The sequence below is a fragment of the Myotis lucifugus genome, unplaced genomic scaffold, assembly GCF_000147115.1.
Source record: "Myotis lucifugus unplaced genomic scaffold, Myoluc2.0 scaffold_221, whole genome shotgun sequence".
Classification (NCBI taxonomy): Eukaryota; Metazoa; Chordata; class Mammalia; order Chiroptera; family Vespertilionidae; genus Myotis; species Myotis lucifugus.
In genome coordinates this window covers 743,707-767,303 of record NW_005871269.1, presented here as the reverse complement: position 1 = coordinate 767,303, position 23,597 = coordinate 743,707, and the positions used below count along the sequence as shown (strand labels likewise).

Here is a 23,597-nt window from a genome sequence, read left to right as displayed (position 1 = left end):
ATAACCTACCTAATATATTACGTTGGATCTGCACTGTGATGCTTTTAGTTATTTTATGGATAGAAGAATCTGAGGTAGAAAGGAATTATGTAACTGGTCAGAGCTGGGCAGTGAACACAGATTTGCTGGTTCTAAATCTGGCTCTCTGTAAAATTCAATTATTAATGTATTGTGTGTTTTTTTTATATATGTAGGAAAAGGTATATAGTGGAAGGCACACATGGGTGTGAGACCTTTATCTATCTCATTTCTCCTTGACTTTCCAACTATTTTAAATTTCAGAAACCTTACTCTGTTCTTGAATTCATTCAGTGTCACATTATTGTTTTAAGCATTTTTCTTTTAGTATACAAGTAATAATTTTTGTTTTGTAAAATAATGAGAAGATACAAATAAGCAAAAAAGAGAAAGTGCTTTTTATTCAAGCATCCAACACAGAGAGCTGGGCATAGAAGCCATTAATAAATATCTATTGATTGAATGCCAGGAATTAGCTCCCTGACCTCTCAGTAAATTGCTTAAGTTGTCATATCCCATCTGTAAAAAGGGGTGGCTGGCAGGGCTACTTAGGCTACTTATTTCCTTATATTATGGATTTATGTGACATCAGCAATCTTTCAGGGACTTGGTGAAAGGTATTAAATAAATCATACCTATTATCTATAAAGAAGAAATTATTTGAAATTTGCCATCTTTAAACATTTTACTGCTCTTTGTCATAAAGAGTAAAAAATTATTTATTTGCAAGTATGATATGTGTTTATTTGGGGGTGGGAGTGTATTTGAGAGTAAATGCATTTATTTATAAATAAATAATCATTATAAAATATTAAAAACTTCTTCCTGTGGTATTTCAAGTTCTGTTGTATAGTTTCTACCCACCGTGACCCAAAATTACAGGCAGATGAATTTAGAATTTATCTACCAGCATTTATTCATGAAAATAGAATAACAACTAAAAGGAATTAAGTAGAAAAAGCTTATTTGATGCCAACCTCCCATGGTCCCTTCCCCAGCCGGCTGGTGGTCAGTGCGCTCCCACAGCCAACCTCCTGTGGCCACCAACCTCTGGCAATCCCTCCGCCCCCTCCAGCTGGCCAGGCTGATTGGGGCAGGCCAGCCGGCCCACCTCCCGTGGTTCCTCCTCCCCCACTCCCCAGCCGGCCAACCTCCCACAGTCCCCTTGCCCACTCCGGCCTGCCCCGAATAACCTCGGGGTGAGAGACGACCCTGATCGGCTCTGATCACTGGCCAGACCGAGGGACCCCACCTGTGCACAAATTTATCACCAGGTCTCTAGTATTTTTATAAAACACAAATGTATCTCTTGTTCTCTGATAATATTTTTTAAATCCTTACCCAAGGATATATTTAAGAGAGAAAAAGGGAGAAAGAGAGAGAAAAACATTGGTCTGAGAGAGAAACATCAATTGGTTGCCTCTAATATGGGGTGCCCTGACCAGGGATTGAACCCACCACCTGACTGGAAATCAAACCCACAACCTTTTGGGGAATGGGATGATGCTCCAACCAACTGAGCCACCTGGCCAGGGCATTCTATGATAAATTTAAATAAACCAGGCTTTCTCCAGATGGGATTACTATGCCTCTAAAATATTTACTATCATGATAAACAACTTTTCCTTTTTCCTATTACTTTAGCACTGTTTTATACTTCTCAAATTTTCTTATAGCTAAGTTTGTATTTCCATTCTGTAGGCGGTATGTGTACATAGAGAGAAATATGTTCATCCATTTAGTTAAATCCCCCATTAGAAGGTTTGGGACTGATGACTGGAAATTCAAGTCAACAGACAAAAAGGTGCTCTGGAAGCATAAATTACTGGTTATTCCTTGCAAGTTTTTTCTTTTTATAGAAATGAATTGGGTTATAGTAGAATTCTGTAAAATATTAACTGAAAGGCTCAGCAAAATTTGTATTTATGTTAATATTTGATATTTAATAAATCTAGGATTCATTTTTAAATATGGTATAAGAATAGGATTTTAATGTGTAATTTTGCATTTAAGGCCCAATAGTTTCATAATAGGAGTGGTTCCCTGTAAACGTTATTTTGAGAATTAACTCACCTTCATTCAATTTATAATTTATCTTTTGGGACTGATTTAGTGAAAGTTACTATGGTCATACTTTAAGAGGAGAAATTTTTCTTCTGATTTACACTGAATGAGCGAGCATTAGCTAGCTCCTCAAGTTAGGGTCTTAATTATTCTCTTGTTTGACCTTTGCCTGTAACATTTGGTTTGAGTTGTGTTCTCTTTGACTTTAAGATTCAGCCACTGGCAGGAGCCTTATTTAATCTTCCTATTGAGCTGTTTCATCTTCTTGAATAGGGCATAAACCTATTCATCAGCCTACCTTTCACACGGGCATGCTATTCTGGAATACTATTAAGATGGAGTGCATTGTGGCAGGGTGCATTCTATTTAAAAAGCAATGTAATATGTTTCAATGTGATTAAGAACAAGAGTGCTACAAGTGCAATGTGTAGTAAAATCATAACACTCAGGGCTTTTTACATAATGTGCTCTGCCTAATGTGCAAACAGTTGACTTAATATTTTACATTAGCTTTTAAAAAGCATGGTGTTTTTCATAAGTGCTGGCAGTATGTTCTGATGTTTCATTCCTTAATACTGGAGTTGATACGCTACTATAACTAAATTATATCAAGTTCCTGAGGAATCACATTTCTAGTTTGATTTATACATATAAAACAGGGTCATATTCACTAGATTTAATCTGACTTCATAATCAGAATGAAAATAAAAATCTAATTTATAGGATTCTTTTTGTACAGGACAGCCTCTATTAATAAACTTTAGTATTCATTTATTTACCGGTCTAATAAAAATGAAATTCTCTAAGAAAAAGCATTTATCAGGGAACATTTAAAAAATTCAGCTGAGATTCAGAATCTTTGTTTCTGTTTTGCTTTTGTTTGTTTTGTCCCAATTTCCTGATTGTGTGTAGCAGATATGGTATTTAGCTGATAGATGTTTTACGCCCAAATGAAGATATAAAAAGCAAAATGCATTTGTCTTCAAGTTGGCAGTAGCACATAAGATTCGTCTTTGGAATGACAGAATGTTAGGTTTGAGGCAGCCTCTGAAGCAGAGGCCGGCTCCTCCTATGACAGAGGAGGTCTGGGGTGAGTGGTTGGAGGGACTCGCCGAAGGTCAGACGGTGCTTTTGTGGTAGAAATGGAGCCAGAGCCACGTCTCTTGATTCCTTGATAATTTTTCAGTTGCTGCACCACAGGACTCAAATTCAGATTACATTTCTGTTTTCTACTTGTTTGTTTTATTGCAGCATTTCAGTGTCATTGCTTTGTAATACATAACCTTGGAAGCTTCATTTGCTTCCTTTGCATAATATATGCTAATTTGGGCTTTATGAGTCCGCAGGTAGGCTAAGAGTGTGGACCAACTGCTAGTACTGTTAGTGATGGAGTGAGGCAAAAGAATTCCTCAAAGTGAAGAATATTTTCTTCTTTCATACATCCCTGTCAGGAAGCTATAAGGCCAAGTCCTGTTCAGTAGCTCAGTTAGAGCATCCTCCTCATTCATATGCCAAGGTTTTGGGTTTGATCCCTGGTCAGGGCACATACAAGAAACAACAGATGAGTGAATGGATAAATGGAACAACAAATCAGTCTCTCTCTCTCTCTCTCTCTCTCTCTCTCTCTCTCCCCCTCTCTCTCCCTCTCCCCCCTCTCTCTCTAATTCAATAAATAAATTAAAAAGAAAAAAATATGTAAGGCCCAAAATAAAATCTAAGAATGTTTAATTGAACTGATTGTAAATATTTGGATTTAAAATGTTCGTTTTAAAAGATATTTGGGAAAGTACAAAGTAAATTCTGTGATGTTTATTTGTATTTGACTACTGTTAGATAACTGGATGATTTCTACTTTCTAGAAAGCTTTTTAAAGCTTTATGGGGATTGTCTCATTTATGCCTTTAGCGTGGATGATCTCTTAAAGCTTCACGGAGCTGTATGCTGTACATAATAGCATCATATCCATTTTAGAATAAAGAACAGAGCATATATGTGAGTGTTCAAGGGGGGATCTGAACTGTGCAGGAGATTCTTCTCCAGAGCTCTGGCCACTAGCTCTTCTGCCCCACATCACACAGCTTCCTCTGTCACAAAATGCTGCTTGTTACTAAATTAAAGTTTTCAGCAGTCCCTTGATTTAAATTAGCAAAGCCTGTTACAGTCCTTACACTACACTTCAGCAGTATGCTGTGGAATCCTCAATGCTTATGTTTTGGGTACAGTAATAATTTGTGGTAACATCTTAACCTTTTACCTTCTTTTTCCTTCTCTTTCTTCATATCCTGTCTCAACATTTCTGCACTTTCCATTCTCCTTGGTTTATTTGGAGCAGCAGTCAATGTGCCCAGGCATTGCTTGGCTACCTTTGTTCTTATTCTCACAAGAGCAATTCTCTATTATTCCCAAATAAGTATAAAACCACTAGTCTTGGCACTTAAATTCTTTACTAATGTCCTATTTTTTATCTCCCTCTGAGAAAATTTGTTTCCTTAGTATCTCATAAAGAAATACCTAATTCAGTTACCCATCAGTGGAATGTTTCTCATATACTCCAGCCTGTACTATAATCTTCTCCTAAGCTCTTTCTGGAATCATTACTCCTCATTACATATTTTTTCTTTCTCCTTTGGGCGACGTCATACCTGCTTTCTTTAAACAGGTTTTGTTCCCTAAGTTCCATTTTGTGAGTTCCCACCTATAATATTGACTATTACAGTTTTTGCATTTGTTCTGATTTTTCTTTCATTTATATTTGTGCTGCTTCCCCCTATGAAGTAATTCCTGGAATTCAGAGTTCCTGAGAAGTACCATGAAATTAGCACTGCATTTGGTAATCAGAAGGTATTTTGTAAAAATTGACCTCTGTCTCTATTTAGCCAGAAGCTGCATGCCAGAGCTGCAAATCTGAGAAATTGATGTAACTCACTTTTACGGGCAGGACAAGGAGGAAACAGATCATTACTATATTTAGCAGGAGCAAGCAAAAAATTATACTCTGTAAAAGCAGATTTACTTTAATGATATAGGTAAAATTTTATAACATCCTTGTGAACAGTGGTTTCAGATTTTATTTGAGCAGTGGCTTACTTTATTTCCCCACATAATTCTAAGGGGCCTTAATCCATTGTTTGGGGGCAAACACCCTATTGCTTTGATAAAAGCAATACAGACTGCCTCCATGGCTAACACACACTGCAGGGGGGTAGGGTTTCCTGAAACCCAGTGTGAAAACCCATGCTTTCGAAGGGTGGGGATACAGGATTTTCTCTGGTTTATTTGAGAAGATTGAGAGATTGTCAGGCTAAACAGGAACCACATTCCTGTATGACTATGTGTAAACAGTTGCCCTCATATTAGTGTCACCCTCATTCTGTCTTCATTTGTAACATCTAATGGAGCTTAAATCAATTAGGAGACTTAGGAGAGCCTATCTCTGTGCCAAGTGCTAAACAGAAAAATAAAGCAGAGTCCAAACGATGCTGAAAAGAAAGCTTGTTCTAATCCTTCCTCTAGAGGTAGAACAGTCTGATTACTTCCCTGGAAGCATTTGTTTTTCCTCCTGAAAATGGAATAAAGCAAAAACTGAGAAGGGAAAAAAACGGACCCTTGACTCATTTTGGATCCTTATCTTTTGGTGTTTTCTGTGAAGTTAGGTTGTGGCGATCTCAGGCTGTTGTATCTTTCAAAAAAATGGGAAATGGGTCTGCTCTTTGATTTATTATATTTGATTATTTTACAACTCATCGCCACTTGTATCATCCTAATGCAGTTGATCTCTCTCTTGTGTATAAAACCATTTCATTGTCCTCTGCTTAAAGGGCAAGTATTAAAAATGAAATTGTAAGCTCTGGAAGAAAGATGGATGTAACACATTTAAAAGTGACTCTTATATACTGTGGTCTTATTAAAAGAAAAAATTATTTCGGTTAAAAAATAGCCCTTTAATATGTGTATGTGTTTGAGAAAATTGTAGTTTCTGTATTCTAATATTTTGAATGTCATCACTCTTGTTCTCTTCCTTTCTCTACTGAGCCATGTGATTTTTTCCTTGCAGCTCTATTTCCCTCCCCTTGAGCATATAGCTTTGCACTTGTGATCTTTCTTTTTCTCAAATATCACTTAAAGCCACTGATTTTTTTGTGTGTGGTTGGTGCTTCTTAGTCCAGACTCCTTCTTCTGTGTGTATTGTGTACAGGAGCTCTAAATTTCAATGGGCATAATTTTTAAAAAAAGTATATCATTTAAAATTAGGTTGTACAGCCCGGCTGGCATGGCTCCGTGGTTGAGCATTGACCTATGAATCAGGAGATCACGGTTCAATTCCCAGTCAGGGCATATGCCCGGGTTGTGGGTTCGATCCCCAGTGTGGGGCATGCAGGAGGCAGCCAATCAATGATTCTCTCTCATCATTGATGTTTCTCTCTCTCTCCTTCTCCCTTTCTCAATCAAAATATATTCAAATAAAATTAGGTTGTACAATTCCCAAGAATTCTATCTACTTAAAAAAAACCTTCATAATGAAGAATTGTAATGAAGATTTCACAAGCAGATGTATTGCTTTCTTGGGAGTTTGTAGCATTGGGGAGAATTTATGATTTGAGAAGTAAGATTGTGAAATCATAATAGCTAAACCTATGTGGGTGTTAAAAGGTGAATTTACGATGGAAGAGAAGTATAAGGAGGAAATGTTCAGGAGGGAGGAAGTGGCATTCACCTCAATTAGAGAGGAAAAACCAGGTAAGGGGCTGAGCAGCCCTGGAGGCAAATATAAGGACAGGTTTTCTTTAGGTTGTTCACACATCTTCCTCTGTAAGCAAAATAAATAGTGCTTTTCCCCTGCTTGGCTTTCTCTCTCTCAGATCTCAGCTTAAATGTCACCTCCTCAGACAGGGAACACTAACCTAAAATAAGAAGGAGTTCCCCAGTCTCCTCACGTCAACCTGCTTTATTGTCATCGGGGCATTTCTTGTTCGATACCGCTTTATTCTCATTGCAGCACTAATTACTCAATACTCCCTTTCTCCTCCCCTTCCTTTTCTCCCAACAGTGGACATAAGTTTAATAAGTCCAGGAACCAGGTCGGCCGTGTTTATTTCTCTGTCTCTAGTCCCTAGAATAGAATCTGCACTTACATGATAATATCTCTGGCTGGACTGTCATCTGCTTGAGATCAGGACTCCATCTTACCTTTGTAGCCCTATGGTTATATAGTGCCTGTTGGGTTGAATGAATTAGGCTACTACCTGAGGAAACAATGAATTTATATGAATGAAAAGATAGGTTAATTTTATAAATGAAGATGACATTTCCCTCCTTCTAAATAAAAAGCAGCATGGGCCTTAGTGATAACTGGACCAGTTGTAAAACTTGGGGTAAAACTTTGATGCCTGAGGGCTGTCCCAGGGATTCTTTACTTCTCGTACCTCCAGACACCATGAGGCGATTGTTTTAGGAAGTGGGGTTTTTGAGTGACTTTTTATATCTGATAAATAATAAAAGCCATAAAGAGGATCTCTTTTTTCCCCCCATGATCAGCTTTTATTTTTCCTTTTTTAATTTCTTTAAAAAATTGAATTTATTGGGGTGACATTGGTCAATAAAATTATAAAGGTTTCAGGCGTACAATTTTATAATACATCATCTGTATATTGTGTTTTGTGTTCGCCACCGCAGGTGAAGTGGTTTTTAGCTGTAGTAGCAGACACCGGCATGAAGATGCTCCTCCCAAACACAAGATCCTTTTCCATGTAGCTAATATTGCTTTTCCAGATGGACTTTCTGAAGTCTGGTATTCTAAAAAAATATTTTGCCTAAGGTTTAACTTTAAAAAAGAAATGATTGTCTTCCTTGAGATAGAAATCTCAAGCTTTCTCCATTTGAATAATTCTCAGGAAAAGAACCAAATCTGTCTCTAGATGGAACTTTCTGTGAAAATACAGATTTTTTTTTTTCTTTCCCATAACATTAGCCTGGAAGTATATTTCCACTAGGCCGATGACTTGAAGAAATGCTATATATTGAGTTACATCGAGGGAATTTAGGGCAAGTTGGTGTCAGTGTTATCAATTTTAGTGAAAGATATATTTAATATTCCTAACAACTCATAATGTTATATAGTTTTGGGCAATTTATGCGTTTTGTTGGCCCATTTGTTATATGTTCCTTGAAGAAATGATTGTGATGATGGTCTTAATTTAATATCTCAGTTATATTCTCTCAAGTTGAAATGTATTGATTTAACCTCAGCTAGATGGGCTTTGCTTAACTCTAATGATGTAACTCCTCAGAAAAGTGAAAATGTTCGCATATTTTAAAAATATGTTCCCATTTTTCCCCTCTGGAGAGAGAGGCTAGGGATATTCTGAGTCTGTTAGTTAAAAATTCCAAGTTACTGACAAATGAAGTCATTTTTATGTGTCATCGTTAAGATTTTTTAGAATGACCAATGTGGAATCTTGAGCTCTTATTCCTATTCTAGTTTTCTGTACCATTTCAAAGTCAATAATCCCTCTTTTATATGTGTAATCCATTTTTACCCACCTGGACCCCCTGAGTAGCGGTAATATGAGGGTCTCTATAGTATAAAGTTCATCCATATTACCTGTTTTTTTCTTCTTCATTATTTTCTGTGTCTCTGCTGATACTGACTAATCCATTATGCTGCTTTACTTTCCAATGCCTTCATACTTTTTCCTTGACATCCAGACCTTTGTTCTCAACTGCCAGGCTTGCTCTGTCTCTTCCTTTGAAGCTCATACTAAAGTTATGTTTCATTAATTCAAGTTCATAAATGGCGGCTGGGTTCAGTGGTGAGAAGAGGCTTGAGACACAGCCTCCGCCCTTGGAAAGCACTGAATTAAATTGAGGATGGGCTTAATAGCATATATACAGGGTGGGACTAAAGTTGGGTTACAGCTTTGAATATGTGAAACACAGGGTTTATTCTTGTATTATTATTTATTAATTATTGTGTTATTTTCCATACCAACAAGGTAAAAACAATAATAGGACTCAAAAGTTGCCTGATGTTATCTTTAATCCTTTTCCAGGGAAATGAGGAAGTGACACAAAGGGGAAAAAAACTTTTTTTTTTTGTTTAGAAATGGGCTAAATAGAAGCAACAATAGAATTTTTGTGTGTGTGTGTGCACGCATGTGCATGCTCATAAAAACAAAAACAAAACCCAACTGTTGATGATTGTTCTTTTCATGTCACAAGTGTGAGGGCTTGGCCATCCATGTTCAGTGACAAGGCAGTGCTCAGATAGCTGGATACTTGCCCTGGACTTCCAAATGCTCACATGGACCAGTTGGGGGCAGAGACATGGACCGTGCAGCACCCTCTTTCACTATTCATGAGGGCTGATGTGGTGGCACTAGAGCAGGAAAGAAGGAGTCCAAAATGCTCAAGCTGGAAGGGACATTTGTCATACGGCAGTGGTAATAACCAGTCTATGTATAAAGAGAGTTTGGTGTTTCCTTCCTGAAGGGTCCTACACAGTAAATAAAGTAAAACCAATAATTATCAATGGGCAACTGGGCCAAGTCCTTAACAAAAGTATTCGGATGGACATAAATCATAGTGTCTAAGCAAACACACTGGAGAGAAGTTCTGGAGAGGAGTCTACCAGCTGTTTTCCTAAGGATTAGGAAAAAAACCCCACCTATTGCCTAATGATATTTTTTAAAGCTTAAATGAGGGTCTTATGGGTCTATAAGAGTTTCATATTTTCCTCTTTTTTATCTAGTGCTAAGAAATGGGATCTCTTTTTTTCTTTATTGAGTAAGGTATTACATATGTGTCCTTATCCTCCCAATGCCCTCCCCCCCCTAGTGTCTTTGTCCATTGGTTATGCTTATATGCATGCATACAAGTCCTTTAGTTGATCTCTCCCCTTTTCCCCACCCTCCCCTGCTTTCCCTCTGAGGTTTGATGGTCTGATCGATGCTTCTCTGTCTCTGGATCTGTTTTTGTTCATCAGTTTATGTTGTTCATTATATTCCACAAATGAGTGAGATCATGTGATATTTATCTTTCTCTGATTGACTTATTTCACTTAGCATAATGCTCTCCAGGTCCATCCATGCTGTTGCAAATGATAGGAGTTCCTTCCTTTTTACAGCAGCATAGTATTCCATTGTGTAGATGTACCACAGTTTTTTAATCCACTCATCTGCTGATGGGCACTTAGGCTGTTTCCAAATCTTAGCTATTGTAAATTGTGCTGCTATGTGGGACCTCTTAATGAATATAAATTCATTTGTTTTATATGTGATTATTATATAAGCATACATTTTTATTCATCTAAGAGACACTTATTTCTCTGTATAAAGCACAGCTCATTTTTGAAACTCTTTTCTCTTAAATGAAGAATATTAAAAATCTCAGGTAGTAAGTAAGGATTTGACTTATTCCAGATTAATTTAATCATGACCCTTCCCCTGTTTTATGTGTTTCAATTTTGTGTACTTTTTCTGCTCAACTTAAAACAATTAAATCCATTAATGGTTGATGCACATATTTAGCATCATACTGCATATTATGCATATGGCTCTCCATTGTGCCTATTATTTTTGAAAGGCTATTTTAGGGAAAATTACTCATTATGTACAAAAACTTTGGTCTGTTCCTCTCAGGCATGAATTTGGGGTGCTGTGTGTTGTTAGAGCTACATGGTACCTGTGATTTCTTGGACAGAGCATTTTGAAAATGTCTCCTAGTTAGAGCCTTGGGGTACACGGGTAGTGATGTGTGGAAGGAGAGGAGAAGAGACATGTTATTTATGGCTATATAATGTCAGTTTCAAAATGACAGTGGAGATCTTCTGGCCCAATCTGTTAACTCAGTTTCCTAAAATTTGGTATTATCAGAATTAGAACCAGTTAGCATTGGGTATTCAGCTTTCAAGACAAGACTCATCTGTGGCAATGCTTTTTATCACCTGCACTAATGTTTTAAGGTTTATGGTGATTGTAGAGAGTTTGCAGAAGAATTTCAGGGCTCATATCAACTCTTGGCAGCTTCCGGCAAGCAACGTATTTAGCCATGGTAAATTAGTGAAGGGTGGCATGAATCTTGAAAATATTCAGTTCATCAAACATTTGTTGAGTACCTGTTACTTGACTCAGTGTTAGCGCCCCAAGTTACAAATATGAAGAATGATGGGGCGATGGACCTCACGGGGCTCTGCCTAGTGGAGGAATCTTAAAGGTGAATGAATGTTACCCACCAGCCTGATAAGGGCAAGAAGAGAAGCTCGGAAGAGTTAACCTTTGGGCCGGATTTTGACAGGAAGAAGAGTTTTCAGTGATTTCTACTGAATCAGTTTTCACAGTTTAAAGATTGAATGTTAATCTTCCCATCTTATTGTCACCTAAAAAAATTTGATGGTTTTCCAAAGATGAATATCCCCTCCAATAACTTCTGAAACCTGGCCTTTTATTACATAGTTCTTAGGGATTATCTAATTCTTGAATAGCTGAGAGGAAGAATGAGTTGAAGGGTTTTAGATGCTTAGATCTTATAAAGGTAACAGTGTGGTCAGTGACCAAGAAAAGGGATTCTCAATGAGCAATAATTATGTCTCAGATAAACCTAATTATCTATGATACCACCGTTGTGCAAAGGGATTCTTAAGGAAGAAGTGTTGTTGAGTGACAGAAGGAGATCCCAAATGTGGTTCTGTTAGTTTCAAAATTATACTTTATGTCTAATGTACTATCCCTACTGGCTAAAATATTTCTTAGTTTTAACTCCTGTTTCTTTTTAAGAACTGGGTTAGAAACTCATATTAACGATTCTGGTTATAAGATACACGAACAAATAAACAAGCAAACTATTCCCCCAATTTGACTTTCTTCAGTCAGAACTGTAAGTTTGTTTTTGTATTGCTACTGATTGTCTGGCATGTTTATTGTGTATAAAATATTGTTTGCTCCTAATGAAGAACTCAGACATTGTTCATTGTTATTTATGAAAGTATTTCATTTAAAAATAATTGAGGTATGTGTTGGTAAACAGTTTCTTATAATACCAGACTTCTCTGGAATATTAATACATAACATCATTTCCTTTAGAGGGTGGAAAAAATCTAACACTTTCAACTATGAGATATGCTCACTAACAGCTGTTTCCTATATTAGGAGCAATTTGCATGCAGAATAGAGAAAATGAATTATACAAAAGGGTGTATAGAGGAACAGCTATAACTTCTGGCATGTACAGCAACCCGCAGAATAAACTTCCTTCAAACGACATTGGCGTGATTAATCCCAACAACCTGGACACTGAAATTGCTGTTCTAAAAAGGGGCTCTGCAGCCCAGAAAGGTTGTGGGTATAATGCTAGCCTTCTAGCTGGGGCGCGGTTGGGGGTGCTCAGTGCATTTAGTAGCATTACCCCCACCCTCAGTGTTCAGGGTATTTGAATATTCATGACAGGTTGGCAGGTGGTCAGTGGGTGAAGGACCAAGTCACTCTTGTGCTTTTTCATATTTTATTAGAGAAACTTGTAAGGTCAGGTGAGATCCCTCATTCCTGATTATCTTCTGATGTCAGTTTGGAGAATTGGTTCTAAGGTGGACTAAAGGAGACAGCCAAATGTTAAAATCCTATCTTCAGCATACCTCTTTGTAACCACATTTGTCCTTGTGGAATGCCTAACCTGTTTTCATGTAGTACATCATCATGGTCGTCTGTAATAAACATGCCTCACACTTATGTGGTTTTCTTGCATTTTGTAGGCCGTGCTTAGAGATGCGTAGATGTTGTATTCCCTTTTAAAGTGAAAGGAAATGGAAGTTGTCTGGAGCATTCTTAGTCCAGGGCTGTGGACCCATCTTCTAATCCAAATCCAGGGCTTTCTACTTGCTGCCTCCTTTCTCTTCTTAGCCGAAAAGGTTACATGTTAGATTTTACAGGTTAGAGTCCCTGCCTCACTTCAGTCACTACTGAAAACTTTGTGTTCCAGGATCTGTGCTGTGTCTTTTCTGTACATCATCCTGTTTAATCCCTACACTATCCAGAAGAGAAACGTGGGGTTCAGAGAATTTGAGTAATTTTGTAGAGCGTGGCCTGGCTAGTCCGAGGTGGACCTGGATGGCCACCCTGGTTTGCCTGAGTCCTTAACACTCTTCATGTTCCTGAGGTAAATATTTCGGTCTCTGAGGAATGAAAGGAAATTACAGATGAAACTCCTGAGTATATCGTAATAAGGAACTCTGTTGGGTATCGAACCAGTGGTTCAGACGGTTAATGCTTTGGGAGGGTAAAGGGAGAAGAGATGATAGTACTTTGTGGTTTGGAAAGGCCTCGTGAAGAAATTGGAATTTCTTCAAGACCCCAAAATGCAGGCTTAACTGGAATGACTCCAGTTGGCTTGCCACTGATTTTGACTTAATGGAAATTTTAGTGGGATGAAATAATATTTAGCTTCTTAGGGTGTCTCTCATTTCCCAAGAGCTTACCTAATAGCCTGCCTTCATAAGAAACACAAAAGCCGTATTGTTTCTCATATATTTGTATGATGTGAATAGATTTTAAGTGTTTGTGTGTATACCAATATTTCAATAAGCATTCATATTTGGGCAAAGTGAGAAATAGTGACTTAATGGGCATCAACAACCTTGGGAGACTGTGGATTTGGGATTTTCGAAGGAAGGAGGGGGTCCTGCCACTTTTAGGCATAGAAATCAGGATATCTCAGAGAAGTGAGGAGTCTAGGGGTGGAGTGATTCACATCAAAGACGTAAGTAGTACTTGCGTTAGCACACTTTCGCGCTTTGGGCCAGGAGGAGTTTTCCCCAGTTTCCCTAAAGCAGGGCAGGAGATAACAACTAAAATAAAGTCATTAATGATCATGGTTGACTGTGATAATTTACATATTTTCTTTACATGGAAAAATTATTACGGATACTGGAGAAGTAATAAAGGATAGATCAGAGATGCAGATGGGGGCCTGGCAAAGGGCTGTGAAAATTGAGTATGATCTAGATCAGTGATGGCGAACCTATGACACGCGTGTCAGAGGTGACACGCGAACTCATTTTTTTGGTTGATTTTTCTTTGTTAAATGGCATTTAAATATATAAAATAAATATCAAAAATATAAACCTTTGTTTTACTATGGTTGCAAATATCAAAAAAATTCTATATGTGACACGGCACCAGAGTTAAGTTAGGGTTTTTCAAAATGCTGACACGCCGAGCTCAAAAGGTTCGCCATCACTGGTCTGGATGGTAGAATGGGTTTTTTTCTTAAAGGAAAGGGAACTGTCTCTTGGTCTGTTATTCTCATCTCACCTGTTTTCTCTTTTTAATGTTTCAGTGTGCAAAGATCCACCTTACAAGGTAGAAGAATCTGGGTATGCTGGTTTCATTTTGCCAATTGAGGTTTATTTTAAAAACAAGGTATGTAATCCTTACCCATTAATTTTTCACTAGAAGATCCTCCATTAACCAAATGATATTTAAAGTAGTTTTGATTCATAAGCCCTTCTATCTCTAGATGATTTTAAAATAAAGTTAAATTTGTCCTCTAGGAATTTTAGCTATTGTTCCCCTTAATTACAGAGGAAGTAGCTAGAAAAAGATAATTTCAATTGTATGAAGTCAGATTATATGAAATTATTAAATGTTCTTTTTAAGAGAAGAGTGATTTCTATTGAAAAAGAAGATTAATATGTTTTTTAAATAGAAAAGAGTAATTATGGTTTTTCAGTGAAATACACCTTTCCTCATTTTCATATTTCTAGAATTTTTAGGCTTACAAAGAATAATATGTCATCTTTAGCTGCTATACACACACATGATATGCATATATATACAATTATATCAACTTGAGATATTATGGATTCTGCTGGATTTAAAAGCTTCCAACAGTTAACAAATGTGGCAAAACATACAGACTATAAAATATTGGACAACCTCTGTGGGGATCACTTTTTATATTTATAAAATGGAGATAGAATAAGAGTATCTACCCCAGAAGGTGGCTAGATCCTGTAAATACTGTAGGTACTTTAGATACCATAAAGCTGAGTGTTTAGAATAATGCTTCAAATATATGTAAGCACTTAGTGAATGCTATGTTATGTTTAAGGACACTGTTTCCTCCATTTATTCCAAAGTAATCATAGTTTCTAAAACTTGCCCCAAAGTGAGATAATTCATGCCCACCTCCACACCCCCTTTTTAAAAAAGGGACTGAGCTCATAGGATGTTAACATGACAGTGCTTCATAAAGTGTGGTCCTTGTACCAGCAACATCAGCATCACCCAAGAAGAGCAGGCTAGAAGTGAGATTCTCAGGCTGTATCCCAAATCTCCTGCAGCAGAATCTCTGGACCAGGGCCTAGGAGTCTGCTTATCTGCTAAACTTTTGGGTGATTCTCATGCACAGTGAAGTAGGAGAACCACTGAGAAGCCACTCTCTCATGCCCAGTACCTCCCACTGCAACAGTGTCCCACTGGCTTTTTCAATGGGTCGAAGGCCCAGCAAAAATCTCTTAAATGATTAAGGGATAATTCACTTTTAATTAAGCTATAATAAGACTATTCTGACAAACACGAATGTCTGGATGACGGGACAAATTTTGTTTTTCATATTTTTTGTTTCTTTGTGAACCCATCTCCTCATGTACTACATTCCTGGTACACTACCTCCCTACAGATCTGCTGCCCATACCCCCATTTATTGTTGATTTGTTTGTTTTTTAATTTATATTTTGGGAGCATGTTTGACAGTTACCTATTTCTGTGTAGTTAAATATTTGAATGCTTGCTTTGTCCTTGGCAGTCTCTGAGCCATTTACATATATTGCATCATTTAGTAGGTTTACAAGAACTACTGAGACATAAGTAATATTCCTAGTTTTAAGGAAAGGAAACTGAGTCATTGAAATATTGCACGGCTTGGATAGTTATCATTTTATTCATCCTTAGAATTTACTCAACAAATACATATATTCAGCAATGTTTGTGGTAGCATTGTTTATAATAGTAAAAAAATAGGAATGATCTGCAGGTGAGTATATCATTACAAAGAAATACAACGCAGATATTTTAAAATACTGACTTGAAAAGGCATATTGCTAAGTGAATTAAAGGCAAGTCACAGAAAAATATTAAAGTATGATATAGTATGTGCCTGCTAATCTCTATCTACATTGACATACTAGTAAATTTTATCTGTGGAGAGACTATATCAAATAGTTAAGAATGATTAAATGAAGTCAAGGGAATAAAACTTCTAAAGAGAATTACTGGGTCAGGGCATCATATGCATGTAGTATGTTGATTGATATTGCCCAAATGTCTTTCCAAAAGGCTTTATACTCCAAATTATAAGGCTGGAAAAAGCCCCCCCCCCCCACCTTTTAAAATAAGCTCTAAGGTTGTATGGACTATTTTACAATTTAGAGGAAAACAGATAAATGAACAATGATCATAATTCAATGTGACAATTACATTAATAAAGCAATGCTATAAGAGCAATGTCTTATTTGGAGAGTTAGGAAGACTTTTCAGAGGATTCCATGTTGCATCTTGAATAATGAGTTTGCATTAGGGGGGCAAGGGAGGGAGGTCTCCTGGGAGGGAAGGCATTTTAGGCATGGGGAACACTATATGTGAAAGGCTGAGTGAATGAGGTGATGCACATTAATGGGGAACTGCAAAGTTACAGCAGGATAGGGTGTAGTGAGAGAACAAAGGAAACAAATGCAGGGAAGGTATTAAATGACTATGGTGGTTATTCTAAGGAAGTGGCATTTTATCCTGTAGAAAATGATACTTCATTAAAGGCTTTTATATCAATGAAAAGATGTAATCTAACTTTTGTATTAGAAAGACCACTCTCTTGTCACTGGGGGAGGTAGAATAGGTTAAGTTCAAAACCAGGGAAGTGATGAGGTGAGGAATGGTGAGGGTCTAAACTAAGGCACTGGTTATGGTTACCGGAGTAAAGGGGATAGATCTGAGAGTTCCTGAGAAGGAATACTAAACAGAAGTTGGAGAGAATTTGACTGTGATAAGTCAGCGAGAAGGAAGAATAGGGTAGGGGATGATTTTTTGTGTATTTTAACATTGGCAAGCAGTTAGGATTCTTGTTTGCCTAGGAATAGAGTATAGGAGAAAGGGCAGATGAATGCAGCTTCAGTTTAAGAGAATGCATGGATTTGATGTTGCTGCGGGTCAACAACCTAGCAGAGATGTGAGTAGACTGTGGAACACATGCACTAGGGATACAGATGGGGATGGGGTCACAGTCATGTTGGTGGGACCGACTCCCTGTGAATGGGTGTCATCCCCCTGGGGAACTTTGCCAAAAGTTAAGGGCAATGTATGGGTCAATGAAGGAAGAAGGGAAATGCAAGGAAGGCTGAGAAGGAATGATACTAAGTGTGAGCTCGTAGTCGGGAAAGAATGGCATCCCGATGAAAGAGGCGAGCAGGTTTCATGCAGATTGATAGGAGAAGTGAAGTGGTAGTGAGCAAATGAGTGGAGACTATGATTTGGGGAAGTTTGGGTGAGGAGGTGGAAACATTGAATTTGTGGGTACATCCTGACAGTGTCAAGTGCTCAGACTTTTGAGTCAAAAGAACTGGGTTCGAATCACTTTGTCTCATCACGTGTTAGTAATATAACACACTCTGGTAAAGAGAAACATTGCTTTGTTTAACTATGTAACATTTTAATGTGTGAAAAAACCACCAACACCTGATACGTTGCTGGTGAGATTTTAAAAAGGTTGCAGCCACTCTAGAAAACAGTAAGGCAGTTCCTGGAGATGTTAAACATAGAGTTACCAAGTAATAGAGTGACCCAGAAATTTCACTTCTGGGTGTATACTCAAAAGAAATGGAAACACAGGTTCACATAAAGACTTGCACACAAATGCTCATTACGGCATTTTTCATAGCAGTCAAAAAGTGGAAACAGCCCACATGTCTATCCACCAATAAGTGGATAAAAAAAGCTGGTGTACCATTCAACTGAATATTATTTAGCCATAAAAAGAACTAAGTACATGTTACACATTACAACATAGATGAACTCTAAAAACATCATGCTAACTGCAAGAAACCAGTCACGAAAATGTTATATATTATGTGTATATTTTATGTATGTTCATGTATTTATATGAAATGTCCAAAATAGACAACTCCATAAAAACGGAAGTAGATTAGTGGTACCTGGGGGAATGGGAAATGACTACTAATGTGTTTTAAGTGTATTTCTGGAGTGAGGAAAAAGTTCTGAAATTAGATGGTGGTGATAGTTTCATAATTCTATCTATATACTAAACCCCACTAAATTGTACACTTTAGGAGGGTGTATTTTATGGTTTGTGAATTATTCTCAATAAAGTTATTATTAAAAAACAGTTGCTATAAATAAAAACAGAAAAGGCAAAGCTGATGGCAAACAAAAAAATTGTAACATTTCATGGGATGGTTAATATCTGTAATGCACAGGGATTTTTATGTAAAGTAATATAACAAATTCTAAGTGCTTTAATTTCTTAATCTTTAAAACAACTCACCACTGGTCCACATGAAATAAATGTTAAAGTTTATATTAGTTACTGTTATTATTATCCGCAGTCTTTATTTCCCCATGGATGCTAAAGGATCAGTGTGTAGAGAGGTTTAAATGTTTAGCCAACTAAAGTAATGGCTCAAGAGTAGAACTTCAGTATCATGAAATTCTCATTATTGTGTTCCCTTGGATATGATGCTATTTTGTTCTTCTAGTTCAGGAAAATGGACCCAAGACCCAGATTATGAAAGCCCTTATATGACATTCACGTGAGGTTAAATTTTTGTCCTAGTGGCAATTGGAAGCTGTTGAAATTTTAATCAAGTAGTAAGAATGGATAAGTTTTTGTTTAATATATAGGGTGTGGCCAAAAGTACGTTTATAGTTGACCATAGAAATTTATGAACATCTTTAAACCTACTTTAGCCCCACCCTGTCGATAATTTTGAGGCCTGAATGAATGAGACATTGAAAATAATCCTAAAGCACGACGACCTACTAGAGAAAGGAGTTTGTAGTAGTTAGGCCAGTGAGTACTAGAGGTTGACAGTGTCAACTGATGGTCACTGGCACCAATTCAATACCAACAGGAATCCCCAGTTTGTGGTGTAGTGAAGAAGGAAACTGTATTCAGTGCAAAACAGCTCGATAGTGATACAGCACAACTGGGAAAACAGCATGACTGTGAGGCAGCCCCGGGGGTCCAGGACCATCTCCCCCTGGACAGCTATGCTCCGCTCCCTGCTGGTCTGCTTTGCACTGCTCTGGCCTGCTCCTTTCTGTAGCAGTCTGCTCTGGCCTGTGCTGGTCTGCTCCACTTTGCTCCCATGAGACATCTTCAGTGTTTAGCTCAGCCAGGGAAACACAGGCTTCAATCTTTGGTGGAAAGGGAAGGTACGCTCCCATAGTCATAGGGACCTGGCTTATATAGACAGAAGTCGCGGTTCCTGGTCCCTGATTGATCTGTCTTCATGCAAATAAGGACCCCGAGTCCTTGCAGTTTAATTGACCCAAAAGGCACTTTCCTGATCGGTCAGAATAGAGCTGCTCTGATTGGTCAGGGAAGATGTTGATGGGGCTATAGCTGTGCAGCTTCAAAAGGATGGGGAAAGCCTCAGTCCTATTGGTTGAAATAGGATTCCAGGCACTCCTTTATAAGGGCTGGCTCAGATGGCAGAAACACAGTGCAGGCAGGCAGTTCAGTGCAGGCTTCTTCTTGAAGTGCAGTTGTGTGAGAGGCCTCTGTGTAGAAATGGCTACTAGGTTGTTTTTTAAAATTTGAGCCCAGTTAGCCATCCGGAGCCATTCTTAGTATCTTCTTTCTCAGGGTCCACACGGTATGATTTAGAGGGCTTATTCAAGAAATGTTTGGGAGAGACAATGGTGGGGGGTGATGGTGGGAGTGGGAAGGTAGAGTGGGAATGGGAAGGAGTGGCTTCAGGGGTGTCTTAGTTTTTCTAGGCTGTGTTGGTGGTGTCATCCCACTTGAAAGCCTATAGGAAAGATGATGAGTTTATTCTTTTTGGCTTTCCCCTAACATAAGAAACTAATTTATTTGATATTTCTCTTTTGCTTTGTTGATAATTTCATGGTAATTTTTCCTCCCGTATTTCTTTGACATTATAGCTGTTAGACATCTTTTCTGTTTCTTATGAGGAGTTAATCTTTGCTTTCTAAATTTCTATTTATGTCTGACTCTTTTCTTTTCTTTCTTAATTTTTTTCAACCTCTAGGAAGAACCTAAGAAAGTCCGCTTTGATTACATCTTGAAGGCCATCCACCAGTGAATCACCTCCGCTGTGAAAAGCTAACTTTCAACAACCCCACAGAAGACTTTAGAAGAAAGTTGCTGAAGGCAGGAGGGGTGAGTGGCATTGTCTTGTGAAAAGCTTTCCAATAAAAAACTAGTTGCTAGTGTGTTAAGAAGTATAATCATGTTTTGAGAGAGGTAAAAGAGATGAAGTGACATATGGCTTAGCTGTAGACGCATGGATTGAGATAAAAAGGTAAGCAAACAATAACATTTTAAGTGGGTATGAATATGAATTTGCATTGTTGATTAGAATAGCCTTATAGTCTGCAATTCAAATTTATTGAAAGAAAAAGTCGAAACCAATAAACGATCCTCAATTAAGAAAAGAACAGTATCTGAATTTCATTATATTACTCTATAGAAACTTTTGGGTAAAGTTGAAATTCACATTAAAAATTATATACTAGTAAAAGGGAGTTATTGTCCAAAAATTCATGATCAAAATTAATAAAAAAGGTATACTCGTTTGTATTACATGTTTGGCTTAATATTTAAACGCACATTATTATTTGCTTGAATTATATATACATAAAAGATGGATTTTCCTTTTAAAGATAATAATAACAAAAGTGTGGTAAATTTTTGTCTATGTGATTTGTCTAGGACAAGAAAAAATTTTAAGTGACTTCTTACAAATATAAACATTATGACATATTTGCTTGCGGGTAAGTCAGCAGACAGACAAACGCTATTGACTGGTCAAAATCTACTTTACAATGGGTACCATTGGGATCACCAGCCTCTAGTTCAGATGAACTTCCTGTGTCATCTTATGTTGGCAGTTCAGATCCCGTAAAATGTTGAAATGTGTTCTTTACTCTAGGACTGCGGTTCTCAACTGTGGGTCGCGACCCCTTTGGGGGTCGAACAACCCTTTCACAGGGGTCGCCTAAGACCATTGGAAAACACATATATAATTACATATTGTTTTTGTGATTAATCACTATGCTTTAATTATGTTCAATTTGTAACAATGAAATTGGGGGTCACCACAACATGAGAAACTGTATTAAAGGGTCATGGCAGTAGGAAGGTTGAGAACCACTGGTCTAGGATTTCATCCGCTTTGTTTTTCCGGAAGGTTTTTGATAATTTTGCACTATGAAATTACCGTTGTATGTGAACATGTGTAGACCATAACTCCTCGAGATGCCTCATTTCACTGGTATCATCTACCTGAGGGCTTTGTGGGAAAGAGTTGGGTTTTATATAACACAGAAGTTCCTCCCCTTTTTGAGGTTATGGACAACCACTTTGAGAGCTCCAGGCAAGCCGTAGACCCTCTCTTAAGAAAATCACCCATCATTATAGTTGTGTGAACATTTTGGATTATCTGGAATCCCTGACATCCATTTTTTTGCAGTTCTGTTTTGCCAAGTTCCTATACTTTCACTTGAACTACTAATAAGCATTTAAGGCATTGCAAGTACTTTTACCAAAATTCAGTCAGCACTGCACTATGTCAGTAGCTTTGGAAATGAATCACCACTTACAGTATTTTATGTGGAAATGTAGCTCCATGAAGAAATGGCCTTTGGTAATATAATTCATTTAATTTTTTAAAAATGAAATTTATTGGGGTGACATTGGTTAATAAGATTGTATAGGTTTCTAGTGTTTAATTCTACGATATATCATCTGTATATTGCATTGTGTACCCACCACCCAAAGTCATATCTTCTTCTGTCACTATATATTTTGACCCCTCATGTACATGCCCAGTCTCATCTAATCTCAGAAGCTAAGCAAGGTTGGTTGGCCCTAGTTATTACTTGGATAGGAGATAACTCATTTTAAAGTTAAGGACTTATATATATTTATTAATGAAATGGTGCCCTTTTTTAAATAAAAAAATCAACTCTATTATATATTCTTTTTATAGTTACCAAGAGCACAGTGTTGATGCCATTTATCTATGTCTATGCCCTTAAAAATGAACTGGTTCATTTTATTTTTTTAAATATATTTTTATTGATTTCAGAGAGGAAGGGAGAGGGAGAGAGATAGAAACATCAATGATGAGAGAGTATCACTGATAGGCTGCCTCCTGCACGCCCCCCACTGGGGATCGAGCCCACAACCCGAGCATGTGCCCTTGATTGGAATCGAACCCGGGACCCTCCAGTCCCCAGTCCAGTGCTCTACCCACTGAACCAAACCAGCCAGGGCATGAACTGGTTCATTTTAAATCCTAGTTCTCATTTTTCTTTTTATGAGGGTGGCATTTTATGCTTCTGATTATTCCTCTTGGGTATGCCGTTAGGTAGGTAATTGGAGCATGTGAATTATGGAGCTTGAGTACATTAGGCTTCTGATAAGGGTCGTAGGAAAAAGTAAATATGACACAAGAACTTTTTAAAACAACCACTTAGTCCCAGAGTACTCAAGGGTTGCTTGTGAGCTGGAGAAGAGGTTACAGGTCATTGATAATGCAGCGGAGTGTAGCACTGCCTCCTGATAAGGTCTCTAGTAGATTTCTGTCTTTTACTCTACTCAGCCTTTATCTCAGAATTATCTTCCTTGGCTTCCAACTTTCCTTCTTTGTGTTTCTTTAAGTGCTGTTTGAAGCCTGCAGAGTTTTTTCCCATTAGACTTAGATTATGTCTTGACAACTATAACATAATAAGCGGACATGTGAAATATTCAAGCACACCAGTTATTTGACAAATTCTTTAAGGGACTGATTCCAGTGAATTTTATGGTAAAATTAACATTTAAAAATTCATTTGAAATGAAAGTAATTCCATAGATTCTTTTTATTTTATTTAGTCTTTTAGGGAAATGTGAGACAAACATTTTTTGTCTTACCTAGATTTTTGGCTAACTTGTATTATTTTTATTGGATATTTAAATAGTTATCATTGTCTTAGTATTCATAAAGCCTATAATTGTGTCACTGAACCATTTTGATTCTTTTTTTTTTTTTATAATAATTTTTATTTCTTAAAGTATTACAAATAGTATTACATATGTCTCCCTTTTTTTCCCCCCCTTGACATTCCCCCGACCCCTACCCTCGAGCCCCCCGCGCCAGGTCTTGTGTCCATTGGGTAATCTTATATGCATGCATATAAGTCCTTCAGTTGGTCTCTTAATCCCCCCCCCAAACCCTCCCCCGAGCTTCCCACGTGAGTTTTACATTTTTTTAAAGGTTGTCCCTGTTT

At 37.5% G+C, this 23,597-nt stretch overlaps 1 protein-coding gene across 1 annotated transcript in view; it reads left to right on the top strand.

The window, feature by feature from the left end:
- MLLT3 (MLLT3, super elongation complex subunit) overlaps positions 1–23,597 on the top strand; it is a 255,906-nt gene that overhangs the window by 134,723 nt on the left and 97,586 nt on the right. Inside the window, 3 exon segments of the mRNA XM_006098109.3 lie at positions 14,407–14,489; positions 20,354–20,378; positions 20,381–20,484. Of these exon segments, the coding sequence (XP_006098171.1) occupies positions 14,407–14,489; positions 20,354–20,378; positions 20,381–20,484 (212 nt within the window).